General features: G+C 41.5%; 1 protein-coding gene across 1 annotated transcript in view; it reads right to left on the bottom strand.

Moving 5' to 3' along the window:
• The window catches only part of slit3 (slit homolog 3 (Drosophila)), a 229,941-nt gene that overhangs the window by 7,987 nt on the left and 200,839 nt on the right, over positions 1–21,115 (bottom strand). The window contains exons 28-33 of the mRNA XM_044040094.1: positions 19,274–19,371; positions 15,076–15,215; positions 12,940–13,033; positions 12,050–12,187; positions 11,586–11,826; positions 10,169–10,299 (exon numbers count right to left, since the gene is read on the bottom strand). Coding sequence (XP_043896029.1) covers positions 10,169–10,299; positions 11,586–11,826; positions 12,050–12,187; positions 12,940–13,033; positions 15,076–15,215; positions 19,274–19,371 — 842 coding nt within the window. The remainder of the gene's footprint in view (positions 1–10,168; positions 10,300–11,585; positions 11,827–12,049; positions 12,188–12,939; positions 13,034–15,075; positions 15,216–19,273; positions 19,372–21,115) is intronic.

Below are 21,115 nucleotides of genomic sequence, written 5' to 3'. Positions count from 1 at the left end.
CTTAATATCATCTGACAGTTATTTCGACTTCTCCCCCCTTTTTTTAAGGTTCTCCACCCTTACTCGTAAAGCTCTTAATCCTCAATCAAATCTGTTCAAGTGTCTGGAAATTTCAATAAAACACGCAGCTCACACTGTTGAAGAAAATCCTCAAATAGATTTTTTTTCAGCACAGGTTTGCACACACACACACACACAAAAACTTGTTTTTATATCTTAGTGAGGACACATCATAGACATTGTGTATTTCCTAGCCCCTTACCCTTAACCTTATAACCTGGTATACCTCCGCACAGTGCCCATCACATATCGTGGACCCTGGTATACTCGCACGCCAGGGTCCTGTAATATCTGACTTCACCATCTGGTGGCGGTACAAGTCTGGGCGCAGGGAATAGAACGCATTTTTGACCAAAGAAGAAGAGAACGATGCTACAGTTCCCTCGGACGCGTCTGGTTCGAGTGGCTCATCAGCTGAAAGGTCCGTCGGACAGGAGAGTCGGGGTGTCAGCCAGGTCGAGGCTCGGATGACTGTCCTTGGTGGCTACTTCTTCAGTTGTCGCAATGTTTTTTTTCTGCTTGGTGAGCGGGGCTTAATACTCCACCTATCAGTGGGGCGGAAATTCACGCATGCACTGTCCACGCGCACCCAACACACTCTTTGCGCACGGTTCCAAAATCTGGGCAAGTGCTTATGAGGCTTATGACGCATGGTGGGTCGAAGTATACCAGGGCCTTTTACCCTGAGAAAGCACTTTAAAGGTGTGGGGCCCAGACACAATGTCCCCACAAGGTCAAACTGTCATCACACAGATACAAATACAAGTACACATACACATAGACACAGGTTTGTGCAGCTATTCTTCTTAGGACACTGCATTGACTTCCATCAATTCATTTAGACAGCCTTATCCAACAAAGCCTTGTCCCTAACCTTCATTCAATTTAACTGTATTTGTATTGCGCCAAATCACAACATACATTATCTAAAGGCACTGAGCTGCACAACAGTTCACACAATGAGCAAGCACTAAAGGCATCAGTTAGTGGAGAGAAAAGAAAAGCTTCCTTTTAACAGGAAGAAGAAATCTCTGACAGAACCAGACTCAAAGATGTGCAGCCATCTGCCTCGACCAGTTGTGGTGAAAGGGAAAAAAATGGGGGACAAAGGAGAGGTGGGGGGGACAGAAAGGGAAAGAGAGAGGCGAGGCAGAGACAGAATAGAGAAACCAGGAGCAGATATATAACAGAGGTTCAGTTAGGGCAGTTCTGAATGTTTATAGTAAGCAGTAGCATTGACTGTTTAAAAGATGTACTAATATCAATTTGATTCATAGCATAATAATGATGAAAATACTATCATTGCTAACAATATTAGCAATAATAGCCTTAAACACAGTTAGTTAATGCCTAACCATAACCTTAACCACAATATAATCTTAGCCTTAAGCATCCTCAGAAATTAGGTTCTACTTCATTAGGACCAGATTTTGGTCTCCATGAAGACTATTGGTCCTCACAAGATCAGTGTTTATGCACTCACACAGACTACATCTGCTGTGACACCAGAGTTACACCGGGGGGCAGTAGATGACTAATGAACACTACGAAACCATGTGACATGAGCATGTTTGTGTCTTTGTGAGTGAATATAAATATTGTTATATTAACACATATGGTTTTTCACTTTTACTCTGCAAAAATGAACATGTAATATATTTATAATATGAGAGACTGTGTGTGTGTGTTGAATTTTCTTTGTGGTTGTGTGCGTTTGACCTGTGTATTGTTAAAAACACGTCATCATGGACGTTCAATAAAAACAAACACACAACCAAAGCAGATATAAACGCCTCCTCCCTCTCTCACTCTCACAGGGTTCGGTTAAAGCCACATGGGGACGTCAGTTTCCTGTCAGTCCAGAATCAAACACACCATCAGTGAGCAAATGCACATTACTCACACACACAAACAAACTTGGCAAATAATTAACTTCCTTCAACCAAAAAGTTGGCTCCTTTTCATATAAATGAATCAAACAAGTAATTTCAGCTTGTTGACTTTATCTCAAACTTGGAAATCAAACAACAGAGCAGATCCACTTACACTGTTAAATCTAATTAAGCACCACTGCTTACTTTACTTACTGTGTTTCTATCACCACATTTGTGGTACAGCGTGTGTGTGTGTGTGTGTGTGTACGTGCACGCAACAGTGAAGCTTCTGTGTTTTTACACTTTGGCTTTCGACCCAGTATGAGACATTTTTATAGTTTTATTGTATGACTTGTTCATTCGTGTTGTATTTATACTCTCTACAGTATTTTATTGTTTTATTGTATGTTTTATTGTTTGATGTTAGGTTTATGATGTCATTTTTATTTATCTCTGATGTACAGCACTTTGTTTCAGCTGTTGTTGTTTTTTAAAGTGCTTTATAAATAAAGTTGGATTGGAAATAGTTTTTCTTTTGTTAATGTGAAGTTAGGAGTTCATAATCCATGCACACACATGCACACACACACACAGGATACGACACATTTCTTTATGTGTCTTTTCTCTTTTTAGATCAAGCTTGTGAATAATTTTGTTTTACGTTTCTGAGTCTGCATTTGTGTCTCAGTCTGCATGTGTGCTTGGGAAACTAATTTGATTAAAATGATGTTCAGCAGACAAGCCACCAAGTCCCATATTGCCTTTGTAACCCCAATTAGTCACTGCTGAGACGGCAGCTACTGAACAACTGCTCCTTCTGTATTTCTTTCCCCTGTTTTTTCAGCTTTCATTAAACCAGAGCCACCAGTTTGAATGGGAGTCATACTTTTCAGTGCGGGTTTGTCGCGTTCTGACGTTTGCGTTGGGGAACAAGTGCTTTGTTGTTTCAGGACTGTGAGGTTTTCGGTATTAGAATGTTTGGATTGCCTCTAAGTGTTTTAAAGCTTCACGGTGTCTTTTTTACCACAACTCTGTGGTTTTTAAAAGCCGAATTAAGGTTAGACACACAGACAGTCACTTTGCTGATGTACAGTGCGTCTGGACACAAAACCATTTGTAAGACCTGTACAACTTGGATTTACTGTGACAACCAAAATATAAATATGCATATCATAGCTCTAAAGTGTGTAACCTCTACTTTAGTTTATGTTATTGCACATATTTAGGGGAAATACCGTTGGGTTGATTTGTCAGTCTGTGTAAAAAAAAAAACCCACATGCACATCCACATGTAATAAGATACAATACATCAGCTCAGCAAAAGGTTTTAATGTTTATTTTGGACAGGGCAGTGCAGCTTGTGCGGCGGTTCATCTCAGTTGTGCCCTGGTTCATTCGGAACAAATTTGCAGGACACAATCCTTCACTGACTTGATTTTGGCTGTTGCTCTTCTGTCATAGATGTGATAGTATACCTTCATTTGTTATTCATTTAAAGCTGTTGCTGCTTCAGTTTTCATTGTCAAATGACTTCACACAACGCTGATTACAAACAAGCGCCTACAAGAAGATCGAGAAGTAAGTGCTTCTGCTCATTCAATGATTAATGTAGGTGCAAAAGGCAAGCCTGAGTGCAGGCATGTCAGAAAAACAGACCATGACGACAAGCATTTAACATTATACCACAACTTCAGGAGAAATACTTTCTTTGGAAGTAAAACCTGCATGTCCTGTATTGTCATCCACTCTTCAAAGACCTTCCTCTCTCCATTTCCATCATCCTTTTCCCAACTGTCCATCTTCATCATTCTTGTCTCTCTCTCTCCATTCTTTCCACTTTATCCATCCATCCACTACTTCAGCCTTGCTTTAAAATCCCTTTCTGTCCGTGAACCCGCTCATCCCCCACGTCCCTCCCTCTGTCACTCGCTGATGAATAACAGTAGATGTGCTGTCTTTGACGCGATGGGAGATTAGTATGGCATTTAGTAAAGGGCAGCGCATTACTATGCAACAAACACATTCTTCACAGTCCACCCATTAACCCCAGCATACACACACACACACACAAACTTTACTTTCTGTGACAGGTGGACAGGTGTGCATGCACACATATGTGGATTGTTTGTTACCAGGGACAGCACAAATACACTGTGGACTGCACATTTTCACATATTCATACCTGGAGCTGTGTATAAAAACGACAGGCCTTCTTCAAGCAGGTCTTTTAAATTATATACCCAAAAGTATCAAGGTCCCCAATTTAAAGAATTATCAGTGCATTTTAGTCTTTATAACATACTCTACATAGTCCTTGCTAATGGTTACAAACAGTGATTTACAGGTGCTGGTAATGTGTCAAGAAATAAATACAGTAACACAGCAACAAGGGCAGTAAAGATGAAGAATGCGCCGTCAAAGTTAACAATGCAGGATTGGAAATGTACCTGAAGCTGTAACTTTTCCAATTACATACAGCATATGGAAGGAAATGCATTCAACACATTTGAGTGAACAGAGCAGCAGATCTCTTCGATAAAGAGGCATCCACATTGCTATTACTTTTACATTTTGACTGTGTGCGCTTATCTTAACGTAAAAACTAAATTAGTAATAAACATTAGTTTACACTGCATTATGTTTTTGCCCACATTGCCCTGGCAGTCTGGATTTTTTGAAAAGAAAACCAAGTCAACCAGAGTCAACCAAGGGCCTGGCACCGCTCCCTGACTCTCAACTGCACGACCACAGCGACTGCATGGACGGTGCCACATTTGGGATCTGCCAGGATTGATGCGCTCAGTCTGTGATGGTTAAATTGCTACAGTTGTCGGTGGGACATTGTGCCTGTGAACTGCTGAACCATGTGGTTTGAGTCAGCTTACAATGTATTTCCAAATGAGGACAGATAAGTTTGGTAATTTGCAAAAGCTCAGACTCATGCAATCAAATGATGGCACATACCAAGGAATACATAAAGGCCAGCGGTAAAATGAGTACCAGGCTTGGAGATGGGCCCCGTTTCATCCCAGTCTGCTAACGCAACATGAACAAAACATAAAGGCAGTGTAGGAGCCAGAGTTGAGTTAGTTTAGGTCAGTTTAGGTTAGGTCGGGTGGTTGGTGCAAGAGGGTTAGGGTTAGGTTGTTACAATGTAATTTATGAACAGCTGAAGTAGTTAATTGTTGGCCTTTGATTAAATATTCTCACAAGGAAAGGAATGTGGCTTTGTGGCCCTTCGATGTTATTGTTCTTTAGATAAAAGCTACCATGGGCACTTTGATATCTTTGACGGCTATGATAACACGGATGGGAGATATCTACTGAAAAATATCTAGCAGTTTGGTGGATGTGAAGCTGTACCAAGTTTGGAGTTGGGATGCGTTATCTTACTGTTGGAATCTATAGATCGTCATTCACAACCTGGAACATCAAGGGAACATTTCTATGTGTTGTTGATCCTAGAGGAGCTTGGATACATGTGGATAGAAATGTAACTTGGATGTAGGCAAGTGGAAATAAATGTGCAAACCCTTTACGAGTCAAGCCAATTGGAACGATTATTCAGTGGCTTTGGAATTAAGTGTACTTTCGCCACTACAACAATTCAAAAAACCTCACATCGTTTTAGATCTGGGTGTGGACGCTATCACCCAAGGAGGACTATATTGCCACGGGGGACAGCGACCTTGGGAGCAAGAAAAGGCTTAGAGTGGTCAGCTGCTTAAGTCTGGATAAGTTAGAAACCACTGAGTTTAACTCCTCGGGAAGCATTACCTTGCTGTTACTGAAGCTTTGAAGCCAGCAATGGCAGATTCGCTAAGCGGTGATGAGGGCGGCTCATCAGACATGGGGGCACACGCACCTACAGGAAAAGGCCCCAAAGAACACTTGCAGCAATATATCGCTGCAAAAATATCAAAGTTAAGACCGCCAACTACAAAGGAGAACCAGATAGAATGTCTCATGGAAGACGACGAGTGTTCGACGAGTGTTCAGCAGGATGAAATGAAGAGTTATAAAAAACTCCATGAAGAATTCATTGAGCTAAATCAGGCTGTAAACCACTCCATGGGCGAAGATGACTTTGAGGTAGACCAGACATCCTGGTTCGAGCCTAAAGCATCCCGCTGCCGAGACTTTGTGGCAAGAGTGGAGGTCTGTGTTGAGGAAGTAGAAGTCCGTGAAGAATTGATAAGGACAAGTGTAAAGGACACAACTCCTTTGGACAATGTGTCAAAGGAGCTGTGTTTGCTCCTTTGTTTCTATTTTTTCTTATACATTTTTTTCCTCATTGTCTTACCCTCCGTCTGTCCGTCCTTTCACCCCCACCAGCCGTGGCAGGTGTCAAGTTAACAAGACCAGACAAGGCTAATTCCCTGACTCACTTAGTGGTTTAATTTACCCTTCTTTTCTTCCCTCTCTTTCACTCCATCCCTCTGTCATCCCTCACTCCTCTCCCTCATCCTGCCGTTCAACCATGTCTCGTGGTATTTTCAATTCAGCTGCTTCTATCCATCTGTTTTTGCCACTTCTGTTTCTTCTCTGGCAGGAAACCGGCTCTGCCCGGTTATCGCTGTATCAAGTTTGGATGCTACTTCATTCATGTTTTCAGCCCAGCTTTAGTCTGAAACTGTTTCTTACTGTCTCTTTATTCATGTCTGCGTCTCGTGACTGTCTGGTTGCCTGTGTCGTTTCCTCTCCTTGTCCGTGCCTCATCCATATCGTCTATGTTTCCTTCATCTCAAACTATCCCCTCCTCATGTCCTCTTCTTGACTTGCACAGTGTGAACCCATGGCAATATTCACGTTAACATAATTTTTTTTGGAAATAAGCGGTTTCTGCACATTACCAACCCATTTCTTTTACGAGAAGAAATATAATCTGGAAAGTGGAAATTGGAAAGTGTGCAGGCTCCAAAAATTCGACAGCACACTTGATAGACTTGACAGGGAGACAGTTGCTTTTATGACCAATAAACCTGTCGTTCTAAACAGGTGATTTATTGGCATACATCTGCCACACTCAAGCCTCCTTAACAGGTCACATTGTCGACCAGTGGCTCTACAGCTGTCTGACCCTGAGCTGCATTTTCCCTGGAGAGGGATAACAGAAAATAAAATCACCTACACAGTTCAATAGGGCATCACTGCATTAATATAACGTAGCTGTTAGAGGTCACTGGCGACAGGAAGGTTCGTACGTAACAGAAAGACACGTTAACCTAAACAGCCACCATGTATGGGGCTAAAATCATAGCTTTTATATGACCAAATCAACTGTATGTTAATAAACTTGCATGTGCACATGTAGAATTGATATAACAACTCTCTGTTTTGGAGTACATCCTTCCTTAAATTTACCTACATGTAGATTTGATCATGGGAATTTGATCAAATCTACATGTCAGTAGATTTGACATGTAGATTTGATCACATTCCCCCCGAGAATAACATCAAATTTGATCAACAGCAGCAACAATAAGAAACGATGACACTCCTGATTCAACCTTGCTTTATGACAAAAGCAGCATTAAATATGACTTGTTCTGCATAATAAACCCAAGTCTTCCAAGAGAGGAAGCCTTAAAATATTTTATCTTCTTCTTTGTGAAACTATCCAAACAAAAAAAACAAAAAGCCGAGGGTTTAAATGAGTCATAGCCGGAATAAAAAAATGTGTCCTTGATACACAGAAGTGTGGCTTCAATTTTATTCTTCGACAGCTACTTGCAGGATTTGAAATATATGAGGTAACATCCAAGTCCAACAGTCAAATTTGTTATGAGCTGACTGCATATTATTCTCAAATGCTGTGCGGCTACGAGTGCCCCCTCTCTCTGTGACCTTGTCTGTAACCGCAGGGACAACAGAGCAGAGCGCAGCCAAAAACCACAAAGCAAAACAGAAAGAAGAAAGGAAAGCAAATGAAGAAGAAGAAATAATAACCCTCTCACTTCTTCACCCGAGCCTCACTCTCTCGCCCTTAATTCATTCAATTACTCTAACATCTGTCTCTCTCTCTCTCTCCCTCCGTCCTCACTCCCCTCACTTGCAGCTGGCATTATTACAATGAGTGCAATGATCATTCACAACTGATTAAAAAAAAGGATACTTTTAAATATGTATATAATACTGTAAAATGTATCTTCGGTACAATAAAATGGTCAAAATGATCTCATGTTTTTTGGGTTTTTTTTGTGCTCTACGTTGGCACCAAATATCCACAAAACTTTTCCTAAAGCAATAAATATTTTTGATTGCTCACTTTAAAGTTTTTATTTTTTGTTCATTTCCTTTTGGGGCGATTTTTCCATCAGCCTTAAACACCTTCCATTATTGCCACCTCCAGAAAGTCCTGGAAACTTCAGCTGTATTTGGACTGGCAGAGCAATGCCCTCTCTGTGACTCTTAGGTATAAAATGCTCTGGGTTTTATTTTTTCACTTAGAGAATTAGTAAATAAAGTATATGATTTGACTTTATTTGACTGCATCTAACATCCATAAACAACATACTTGTGGTTATTGTTATTTGTTGAAATTATTGTTGGGGATTTATATGACACACATACGGTGTCATACATCCCTCTCACATCTTTTTTATCCTGCAAGGCAGCGTGGACAGAGAGTCAGACAGGATCAATAAGAGCCAATCACCCACAGACAAAGATGGACATGGACACTGTCTTTCACTGTCAACTTTAACAAAATGCCTGTGCAACGTCTCCCTGCCTTTTGTTCAGTTTCCCGCGCTCCTTTATGTTTTTCCTTAATCTGTCTCTCTTTGCAGCACACCTCTCGCTCCCCTCTTGACCTCATTCTGTCCACATGTCAGTCAGTTTTTCATGCTCCACTAAAATGGCGGTCACAGAGGGAGGCAACAGTGTTTTTTTTTTTTGCAGCTTATAGAAAGACAACACGCTGCAGCAGCATTAATGTGGTACGCTGTGATTGTGTATTACTTGCTCAGGCTGAATTTTGGAATTTTATACTCTAGAGACCCTTCGCCATGTTTCACCACAAACAGGTTTTGTGAGGTGTGTGTTTGAAAGAAGCTTTTCTTGAGTTATGAGACACGGTGGTCTTTTATGAGCTGGGAGAAGTCCATGACCCCGACTGGCTCATGCATTGGCTAAGAAGCTCTGACAGCAAAAACAAGTTGATTTTAAAAATAATCTTTTCATTTCATTTTCATTCAAACGTTTGGCTGGTTTTGATATAATGATGTGGTTGTTATATATGTATATTATATGGCCTTTTTTTAATGGCATAGGTATATGAACATGCTGGGCTGTGTATTACTTGTGTTAACAAAATGTCATATTTGAAGTCTGGAAATAAGAGTTTGTGCCTCATGAAGGTTTAACATTTTAAGGTGTGGTCGTATGATTTGCCACCAGACTGAGGCCTTTGTGTGTGACGTTTGCACATCTTATTTTTCCCGTTGGTGTGTGCATTCTCTCCAGGTTCTCTGGCTTCCTCTCTCAGTCCAAAGACATGCAGATTAGGTTTAGATTCATAGGAGACTCTTAATTGCCCATAGGTATAAATGAGAGTGTCTCTATTTGTTTTTCCTCTCTGATGGACTGGCAACTTGTTGAGGCTGTGTTCCGTCTTGCTCCCCAAGTGGTAGATAATGGATAGATGGATTATATTGTTGTATTAAGTGTGTGTTTGTTTGTAAAGCAATGTGGTTTACAACGTGGTTTAGAACATGGTTTAGCCTATGAGGAACAAATAAAAACATTACCATAAGCTGATTTACATAGATTAAAGTGTGAGGTAAGGGTTTACAATGGTGAGAGACTTTTGTTGTGTTTCTGTCAAGGACATGAACGTCTACTCTGGATTGCAAAGGAAGTCCATGTTTGTTCATAGAAGGAAGTGCTTAGATATGGATCTGACACTGTGTGTGTGTGTTTGTTTACATGGCAAAATCAGTGCCTGCTGGTAAGTCCTTAAAGAATTGTGTAAAGACGCCTGGAATCCTTGAATCGCTGTTGTATACTGTGAGTAAAATTGAGCCAATGTAATAATTGTAACATGTAATACAGTGTAGCGGTATCATACAGTGGATAGAAACAAGTCATCTTGAATATATGTGTGTGAATACATGCAGTAGCTTTTTAGAGTTTTTGAGTGTTTCTTTTTAATTAAACTGCCTTTACTGCCACAATCTAATGCATAATATAACCTTAATTTGACTGCGTGTGGAAATAAACGAGTTGCCTACCTATACACAGTGGTTGGAGGGTAGTTGGCGATGTCGTAGATGAGCCGTATGTGTCCCTGGTAAAGCTCCAGTGCCAGGGGGTCGTGGTCCTCTTTGTACAACAAAAGGCCGTTGTCTTTCTCCGTGGCCACCTGGAGACACAGATGTCGAATAAAGAAATAAAGACAAAAATATTTTATACAGCGCTTTGAGCAGGCAGTTATCATTTTACAGACAGATGTCATAAATGCAGATTTCAGCGCTGCCGATTTAAACCATGAAGTTTCTGCACCATTGTTGTCACATTGTTGGTAAACTTTGGCGACAAATACACAGGCTGACCTACACCCACACAGTGAGCTCGCATTGGTTATAACATAACGAAAACCAGCTTGTTTTTAGAAGCTCTAAAACATGTTTTGTCTACTCCTGTGTTCCACGTCTTAACTGTTGGCCGTTTTAGCTCTTTGGTAATCCACACCAGTCTGGCTAATCTGCCTCCCTCCCACACACACACACTTGACATGTCACACTTTCCTGTGCGCTGTGCTAAGAGCTAACTAACTAGCGAGTAGAAATGGGGTCGAGGGGCCAAGCACTTAACACTGTAGATTCAGTGGAGCATAGCCAAGTCAACAACTCCTAACGAGCAAAGAGGAGAGCGAGCGAGACCGAGAGGAGAGAAGGAGAGAGAGAGATGGCCAGAACAAAGCAGAGAGAACGAGAGAGGAGATGGAAGGAGAGAGTGAGATATAAAATGGGTTGGTGAAGATAGAACTGGGCAGAAAAGAGAGAAAAAGTGTAAAAACAGAAAGTGATTTATGAAGTGCCGTGGCCCTTTCTTTCTTTTCCTCTCTCTCTCTCTCTCAGTCAGGGCCTCTTGGTGGAGTTTTAACAGCTTTGGCACTGACACTGAAAGCTCCTGGCAGGAACGCAGAAACACATTCACACACGCTCACACAGATCCAAACAGGTGGTAAATATCAATTAGACTGCCCTCCTTTTCCTGTTTCTTTGTCACCCACTTACTTTCTCATTTCCAACAGAAGGAAAATATGTCTCTATTAGGACACAACTCTCAGGTGTCCAGAATGCATGGTCTGTGGGAATGAGCGTGTGTGTGTGTGTGTGTGTGTGTGTGTTGAAGCACGAGTGCTCAGTGTAACGTGGAAACAGAGGGCGCAGCAGATGTTCGACTTGCCTCGTCGGCACTGAGCTGTGCAACTCTATCGGCTTGATTTGAATGACTTACAGCTCTATTTTAAGACTCTCAAAGGCATTTTCCATGTACCACAGCAGGATGTGGTTTTTGTACTTTGAAACTTCTAAACATTATAAGGCACGATCTGTTTTTATTCTTAATGAGAACAGAATATTGGGACATTTAAAGTTCCATTTAGACCCCCGTGACTGTTGGACCTCTACGACTCGACCATACCTGTAATGAAATGTGAGCCGTGGGGCGAAGCTTCGTGCCTGGCAGCTCCACGAACCCGTCGCGACCCAGGAAGTGAACAGTGGCCATCTTGGCACATTTGTTGCCATAGAAACCGGGCAAGCAGCGGCAGACGGGCTCCCCAGAAACTAAAATGCACTGGGCACTGTTCTGGCAGTCTGATTGGTCACAGGGGCTGGTCTGCAGCAAGATCATTGGTGGAGGGTTCTCACAGAACAGCCCACTGAGGGAGAAACAGTTTAAAGAAGAAGAAGATTACATATTTATAGAGATGTAGCAGGGTAATATTCTTCAAGTTAAGACCTATCTATCTATTCATATTGTTTCTTATCTTCTGTGATTTCTGCAAACATTTAACACTTTATCTGCTACAGAAGGTCCAGCGAGTCAAGTGTCTGATTATGAAGCATCGTCTGCGTCTGCTCCCACTTTGACATGACGCTCACCTGAAGCCCTCTTTACAGACGCAGGTGTATCCGTTGACAGCGTCCACACATTCGGCTCCATGTTGACACTTGTTCTCCAGACAGTCGTTATAGTCCCGCTCACACTGTTGGCCCACGTAGCCTGGTAAACAGTCGCACCTACAGTGACAAGGGCGGCACGGACACAAGCGTCAGTGACATGATTAGAGATGTTTACACAGAGGTGACAGCTGTCAGACCTTCTCAGTAACATCTTTAACAGGAAACCAAACTTTCTACTCTTTCACGTTCCTTTTGAATACGCCCAGTTTTTCAACATGCACATGCAACATATCTTTACAATTTAGCTTTTCAGAATTGAGGGACCTGCAAAGCCAATGTTATAGCCCTTTTCCACTATACTCCTCAGTTAAATACTGAGATTTTAGACATTTCCCTGGTAATTGTTGAAGATTAACCCACGTTTTTAGAATTGTTGAGTCTCTTTAACTGATCTACGGGGTCACAGGGTTTGTGTTGGAACCTCGCCAGAGCAGGTACTAAAAAAAGTACCTGGTACCAGGTACTATCACTACTTAACCGTGCCGTGCTGAGGCATGTCGAGCCGGTGGAAACACGCCATTATACAGCGCTGAATCACAGTAAGGGAGAATTGTTGCAATACAAAACATGTAGTCAATATGGTTTGTGTTAGAGCTGTGATGTGTTTATGTTGGTCTGTCGTCATGTGTATTTGTAAGAGAACAGCCGTGTTTAACAATAATCACTCACAATGATTCTTCTTGGTTAAAAAAAAAAAATAAAAAAATAACAGTCAGCTTTTAACCCGTTGACCCGGCTGCTCCTATCACCGTCAATAGTTTGACCTCTGACCCTTTTAAGAGCTGATCCTCATCGAGGCTGTCGCTCACCTGTAACTGCGGCCAACGTGGACACACTTTGAGTCGTGCTGACAGGGGTCGAAACCATGGAGACAGGGGTCAACCATCTCTTCACAGAAGTCACCTGGTGACAGAGGGGGAGAGAAATGTGTTTCTTTACTTGAATGTTGCAAAAGTTTGAATATTGAATGAATGGTTACTGTGTCTAGGTGAAAACATTTAAAGATTATAGCAGCGGCGTCTCACCAACCAGCTGAACTTAATACATCAGTCTTTAAATGTTATGGAAAGTAGAAGAAAAAGAAAATAAAGGAAGGAGAAAGGACAACATAGACAGTATATGTGTGTCTGTCAAGTTCAAGGTCTCATAAAAAGCATTATCAGCTTTTTTCTCAGAGCTGATGAAGAGGAAGGTTAATAGGCTGTGTAACACACACACACACACACACACACACACACACACTCATAGGTTTATAAGGGTTAACAGTGTGTGTGTTAAAAGCCTTGACTGGAGTTGGTCGTTTGAAGGCAGGGGAGATTTGCACAAGGTCAAACAAATTTCCATCATTCTTTCGCTCCCAGCTTTAATCTTATCCTCCTGCTTCACTCCCACCCCGTCTGTCTGTCTGTCTGTCTGTCTGTCTCCACCACCTTTATGTCAAGCCACTTCTAACTGTGCCACACAGGCCAAAGGAGCCCGGATGTTTGATGGAACAGTCGTTAAGTAAACGTTTAAGTGAAAGCCAAGAACACGTTCACATTTTGTCAAAACTTTGATCAACAGTGTGGGGACCATTTTTCATCAAAATGCCAAATTTAGCATACAAATAAAGACGAGTGAAACCCTGTCATGGACAAGTGAGCCACTGGAAATGTGAATTATATTCTATTTAAATGATACAGACCACACACTGGCAATTGTGTTTATTGATTTCCTAATGTCTTTTGTCCCGTTTGCAAAGGCTTTGCTCCGCAGAGATGGATTTCACACTAAGTTACAGTTCTGCATTAAAATCTCACTAGTGTCGTGCAATGTTGAGTCGTGTGTATTTACATTAGCTTAAACGTTTCCCTCACTCTATCGATATAAATCTATATTTCTAATGAAGGTATCGTGACCTCCGCTTGGCTCCATGTCTTCCGTGAAGCACATGCACATCCACGTTTGAATACTACTGTTTACTTCCAGGGCAATATTTGGTTCTAGTGATACTATGATTCCAAGCCACTTCTCCATGTCGTCTGTTATTATTCTGGCTGAGCGACCGCAGCGGCAGAAATGACAAACTGGACATTTGAACTTTTTTGTAAATGCTTCCAGAAGATGAATCTTAATGTTCCGATGACCCTGCCGTGACCCTTTGTCATTCTCAAGTCAAACTGGTGACATTGCACATGACACTGAAAACCAAAGAGACACACTGACATTTAATTTGTTGAGCACAGTCAGGCACACGACTGTGTTTTTTTTACTGATTTTCAAACGAAACTCTTCAGTTGTAGAAACCTTAGATCGGCTGTTTAAAAGGTCTTGTGACCTTTAATCTTGATTTATTTCCTCTGGTAAGAAATAAAAATATGACACAACTATTCCGTTTGCTGAGTTTGTAGAAAGCACAGCGGACTGTCCGCTTAATGTGACACCTGATGAATACGCCACGGTTCACTGAGCTCCACAGGAACAAGCTGTGAGTGAGTGAGTGTGTGTGGTGAAGAGGCTGGCAGTGTGTGTGGGATTTCTTTATGCCAACAACAATAATGACATGGTGTGTGTGTGTGTGTGTGTGTGTGTGGGACACTGTCACAGAGAGAAAAACTTATTTTTCCAGTCAGCATTTTAAATTCAACTTGCTGGACTCCACCAAGTGAGGTCTCTCTCTCATATACACACAGCTTCTGCCCTTTATCGGTCTCTTCTTTACCCTTCTCCTTACTTTGTTTATTTGTCCCCTCCCTTGTCATAACACTGCGACTCAGAGTCAGGAGTTCCAGAAAGTTTCACTGCAGACAGGTTGTCCGTTACTAAATTACCACCCGCAGCAGTGCAAAGTAGGATTTTGAAGGTGTTTGTAAAAATGGAGGGACTTGGTGAACCTTTCAGGGACAAACACTGAGGGGAACCAGGAACATCAAAGTTTAGAAACAGAGTAGACTGTGTGTGTGTACCTGTGTAGTTGGGTGGACAGATGCAGGTGTAGTTGTTGATTCCATCGACGCAGGTAGCGTTGTTCTCACAGTCGTTGTGCGCGCAGTCGTCGGGGTTGAACTGACAACGAGGGCCTGCAGATCCGGGCGGACACACGCAGCTGCACACAGAAACATGGAGTACGACGCATGAATAAAATCCATCAGCCAGATCAAACAGCTGCTCGGCTTCACTTGCTCTTAAATTCCACTATAAGAGCTTTACCGAAGAAAATAGCTTCATCTTTATTCTACAGGGTTTTTTCCCTCACACACCACTGGAGCCTCACTATATCTATATTTACTGTTCCAACCGGAGACACCATTTCAAGCATCAGTGTACAGAAGAAATGAAATCTTAACATGGCCATTCACAGTGTAAACCCCTGCCACAAACGGACCCACCCTATCTCTTGTCGGCACTAAATTTTAGACTTGTTTGAGTCACATCACTCGTGTCAGGAGCCAAAGTTCCTCCTGTGTTTCTGTGTGAGAAGATACAAGAAAAACTTCTTAAAATAACAACAAAAAACGCTGAGATAAACTTAGTTTGATGCCACTGCTGTTGGACCCCGCCCACCTGGGACACACTAAGGGAATTATCAAAGCCTCCTGCTCGTCCTCCCCTCGATTCATCTTCCTTCCTCCTCTCGCTCTCTTCTCATCTTTTTATTTCACCCCTCCTCTGTCCTTGCTAGCTCTTGAACTCTCTTACCGCTCTTTGTATCTCGGTGTGGTTTATTCCTTTAACCTCGTTAAAGAGGCAACACACAAACAACCACATGAAGACTTTGATAAATTGGACCACCGCTGCTTTCAGCAGCTCCGATCACAGAGTCTTCTACACGGATCAAATCAACTTTTAGTGTTTTGCAACAAGGTCATCTTACTGTGAATTTTCAGCTTCTCAAATGTGAATATTTTCTCTTTTTCTTTGCCCCATGTAACAAATGAAGAAACAATAATCGACAAATGACCCTCTCTTCTCTAATCTAACTTTTGGTGCCACACAAGCTTTTTCTCACGCTTATCTCGCTCCCTCACTCTCTTCCCACACCATATATGATAATCAGTGGTTACCTCCCCATTATCTACAAATGAAACACATTTAAAACAAAAAACTGTGTGCTACATGTTCCTCCACCACACATAAAACAACATGTCACTGGAATCAATGACCAATATTCAGTCGATTTCTCTGGGTTTATCAAATAAAAATGTGGAAAAATACATATTCTGCTTCTTGATCAAGCTTTTTACGGAAGTTGTGAAATAGTTATTGCACACATTTAGTCACATTTAACTTAAGTTTGTCCATCTATGAGAGTTACACACGAGTTAAATTATACTATGATACGCTCGCCTTCTGTCCAAAAATGAGTTCTGACTTTGAATGTGGCCGGGCTTGGAGCCACTTTGCCAAAAGTAGAAGTTATTTCACGAGTAAATAATCATTCTCCAACAATATCTGCTGCTACCGGAGGAGAAAGAGAAAGAAAGAGACCACAGAGAGAGGAGAAATAGTCAAAATAAACTGCAGCATGGGAAGAATAAGGAAACGGAAAAGTATTAAACACTCCCATGTGAGAGAAATAACAAAAAAAACATACATCTATATATATATATATATATATATAAATGATAACTATGCCTGCAGCACTGACTCAGTCAGACCGTGCCCTCGCCCACCAATCAAATCTCAGCTATGACATTTAAAACGATATAGCTTGACAAATGGTTCCCCACTAAGAACAAAGGCTAATTGGACTGATTGAACATCCATAACTGATGACATCACATGTTAAAATGTCAAAAGGCACCGCTTGTCCGCTCTCGCCGTCTTCCTTCACCTCTTCCTGTGTCTTTCTCCGAGGGCACCGACATCTACCTGTGTCTGCATTAATGTTCGCAGAAGCTCTGTAAAGGGTAAAGAGACTCCTAATTGCATTACCATGTAGGACCTTAAAGGTTAGACGCATATGAGAGCCTTCAAAATGGCAAAGGCCTTGTTAGGAGGCTGCACAGAGACAAAAGCCGGTTACGATACTGTTAATGACAACTGTTTCATTCAGAGTGGCTGTTTGTTATGAGTCTGGGACAAAGGAGGACTCTGTGGACGGACGCCAACGACGCTGGCAGACACGTTCAAAGAAGGGCACAGACAAATATGAAGTTATTATGAGCGCAGACTGAATTATACTACAATCTTTTTAAATATATACAGTGCCACGACGGCTGCCTCCTTGGCCCTTTAAAGAGTTTTTACAAGTGTGAAATAGAGTCTTTCATGTGGTTTGGTCCAGTTTAATACATAACATGGCTATTGAGAGAAACATGCCTCAAATGAACATGTCATACATGACACAATGTGTTTTTAATAATGTGTTATATTGGTCTTTTGGCACTTTTGTCCCCAAATTAAGACTTCTTCATTCAGTCGCATGGAAATGGGGGGTGTTTTTCTATTTTAGGTCATGACAACAACAACTCTATGAAACATCTACAGTGTTTTCCAAGATGTCAGATTGTGCACAAAATGCAACAATAACCTGAGATGGGGAGAACAAGCCGGAGGTCGTGGATCAGCAGGGAATAGATGGCTAGGAAAGCGGCAGATGAGTGATGCTCTGCTGTGCACTCGCCACTGAGAGGCTCTTGACCCACAACTGTCTCCAGTGGAGCTGTTCTGCAGCCAGGAGTCAAACGCTGTGATTGTGTCGGGCAGCTCCCAGCTGTGAATGTGTGAAGCTGTGCGACTGTGAAGCTGCTAGAGTCTGCAAATGAGCGAGCAGGTCGTGGACGAGTTCACTTTGAAAGTATCCTTTTTGCTGATTCTGAATTATTCCCACCACTTCAGCGTGAACTCGCAAGGAGGGAAAAGTATCAGTGATTTTAAATAGAGAGCGTCAACATTATTAGATTACTAGTTTAATAATATTCTTAAACAGTTTGGATTATAACGGTAAGATTATGCCATGTGACAGGTCACTGCCTTTTAACGTAATTATCTAATCAGCTTATCACATGGCAGGAACATGCACACAGTTTAAACTGAGCCTCAGAATAGGGGCGATGGTGATTTAAGTGACTTTCAATGTGCTGATCTACTGGGACTCTCACACACAACCATCTATCTGTAGATTTACAGAGAATGATCCAAAAATGAGAGGATATCCAATGAGTGGCAGCTCCCTGGGCAAAACTGCCTGGTTGATGCCAGAGTAAAATAGCCAGACTCAAAGTGATGGGAAGGCAACAGTTACTTGCAACATTGCAACAGTATCTAAAATACAACTTGTGACAAGGTATACAGTGCAGAAGCAGAGCACACCGAGTGCTACTTTGTCCGGTAACCTCTATACCAAATGTACCAAAGGGATTCTATGACGTTACTTCCACTAATTATTATGTTTATATATTTTTTTATTGCATCTAAAAAGTTCATGTTAGAGTTCTTTCCTTAACAGAATAAACAAAAGCTACAGTAGAAAAGGCTCTTACACACAATTCAATCTTTGATCTCATTCTGAAGCAGCTGAAATTCAAGCAGACTGTGAACAAAAAACAATTTAAATTCAAGTGAAACTTGAATACTTTGCTGCCGTGAATCCTTTTAAACGATGCTCAAGAAACATGTAGATTATGAAAAAAAGAGTGCCTAGGTTTTATTCTAAACCAGTGAATAAACAATGGTGTGTGCACCGACAGAGGTTTTAAGTGTTCCCTTTAAGAGAAAAAAGGTCAGAGCTGGTACAAGGATTTAATGAGCAACCCGGATGGGGCTTTCTCCTTTGAAATGTCTGCTCTCTTCCTGTCTGATCCCCCACCCAAACCCACCCCACAACATAAGAGGGAAAACACATCAAAGGGTCAAAGTAAGGTCTTATCTTGAGTAATGCATTGTCCAGTGCAACAAAACTGTCCACTCTAATCATGCTGTCTTTATTTCTTGGGGTCGAGTAAAGATAATATTCCCTTTTTTTTTTTTAAATGCCCCAACATTTGAACCAGAGACTCAGTGGATTCTCAAAGGATTTGTTTAAATTGACTCTCTACTGTTTGATTTTTTTATCCACAACATACAACATAGACTAGATAATAGCTGTATTGCTGGATTCATACAGAAAAGTTGGGATATGAGAAAGTGGCATAACTAAAACAAGTGAAGACATAGTTGTACCTGAATTGGTCTATAAGGCCAGGCACAGTGTGGCAGGTTCCTCCATTCCAGCAGGGGAAATTAATACAGGCATTCATGGATATTTCACAGTTTTGACCCTGAAGGGAAAAAAAGGACAGAGCAAAACAAAGAGGTCAATAATTAAAAGTAAAATGCATTATTTTTCTCACTCCAAACTAAAAACTCTCTGACTCAGCAGAACAACTCCTCCCTATGGCTCACTGCTGTGTCCTCCTCTCGCTTAATAATGTTTATCACCTCAACACTGACATCCAATAATAAATAGAAATAATAAGCTACATGCTAATGATGGAAAAATCATATGAAAAATATTTTTTTTGTACTTTCAAATGTCCATATTCTGTTTCAGTGGTTGCAGATTTGAGAGTATTTTAGTTGTGGTTAAACAAAATGAGTCTGCAGACTGAGTCTAATGCATGTGGTTAATCTAGAAACACGCAGTGATTTGTCAATCTAACGTTGTTTTTCTCTGCTGTTTTCTGTTGTCTCTCACACGTCACAAGTACACACACACACACACACACACGCGCGGATGTTATGTCACAGTCGTACACCTCTTTGATTCATTGCTCTTCCAACCACACACCTGTTTTCTGAATAAACAGCTTTCAGTGGGAATCAAGAGTTTTACACCTACACACACACACATATGCTCTGTCTCCACACTGAACCCTGAGGCTGTAGATTTCATTTTCAACCACCGAACCGGCAACGCACCCACTTCCTCTTATCAAAGCCCGGGATGAGAACGTGTTCTCGTGTTCTCCATCTCCATCCATCATCATTAATTCTTTTCCATCTCTTTTTTCATACTGTACTGCTCTTCCATCCATTATTATTTAACACATTTAGATTTTTTGAGTTTTCCGACTTTATTCCTTCATCCCCTTGCCTCTGGTTCCCCTACAAACCCTTGTGTCCTTCCTCCTCCTTCCCTTCTTTTGTCCTCTGCTGCTCCCTTTGGTTTATCTATCACATTTTAATTAATGTTGTCTGAGTGGAAGCCAACACAGAAAGAAAACATACACGCTGACATGTACGAGCGCGGGCGCAATCGCGACGTGTGGACGCGCGGTTCCCCTTTTCCTAGTCAGTGACCTTGGCAAGTGATGTTTTAATTAAAAGGGAGACGGAGGCTTTGTCCTCCTGTGAAAGCCTAAAGGTTGTGAGGTGTCTGTGCACATGAGATCTTAAGTTTCTTTTTCATGTGCGGGTCCACACACACACACACACACACAAAGGCATGAACCCACTGATCTCTTTACAAATGAGCACATAGTCCACACACGTACACACACGAGCATACATATTCCACGTTCATTACACAGTGGTGAATTTGCACGTCTTTCCTAACGCAGAGGGTTTTTAGAAATTATTATTACAGCCTTTGTCTTCTGATCGGTCAATACCTCGGCCGGCTGCTGTCATCATTTCTCTATCGATGAGCAGATAGAAGTACATTATGCATGCAAGGCCAGTGCTAAGCCACATAATACCTCTAATACCACAGGCTTATGCAGCACAGCAATCCATCAAGGGGCTTTTATTCACATATTTCAGAAGCTACCGAAATACCGATGAACCTCTAAATAATGGTTTATTATCACGACGAAGGTAACTGGTGCTACAGGAGACGACAACATCGCCAGGGTTCAAGCGCTGATTTATTTATTTTTTTTTTCACTGCATATCATATTTTTTTTCTTTTACATGAGATTCCACAACAGTAAATAACTAAAACAGCCAATTTACTGTTTACACCTTTGTGCTGTTTCGCCTGTGCAAGAAGCCACATTTAAAAACACTTTCTAAGAGCCCTTT

The sequence above is a fragment of the Solea senegalensis genome, linkage group LG12 (assembly GCF_019176455.1).
Source record: "Solea senegalensis isolate Sse05_10M linkage group LG12, IFAPA_SoseM_1, whole genome shotgun sequence".
Classification (NCBI taxonomy): Eukaryota; Metazoa; Chordata; class Actinopteri; order Pleuronectiformes; family Soleidae; genus Solea; species Solea senegalensis.
This window is presented reverse-complemented; position numbering and strand designations above follow the sequence as displayed.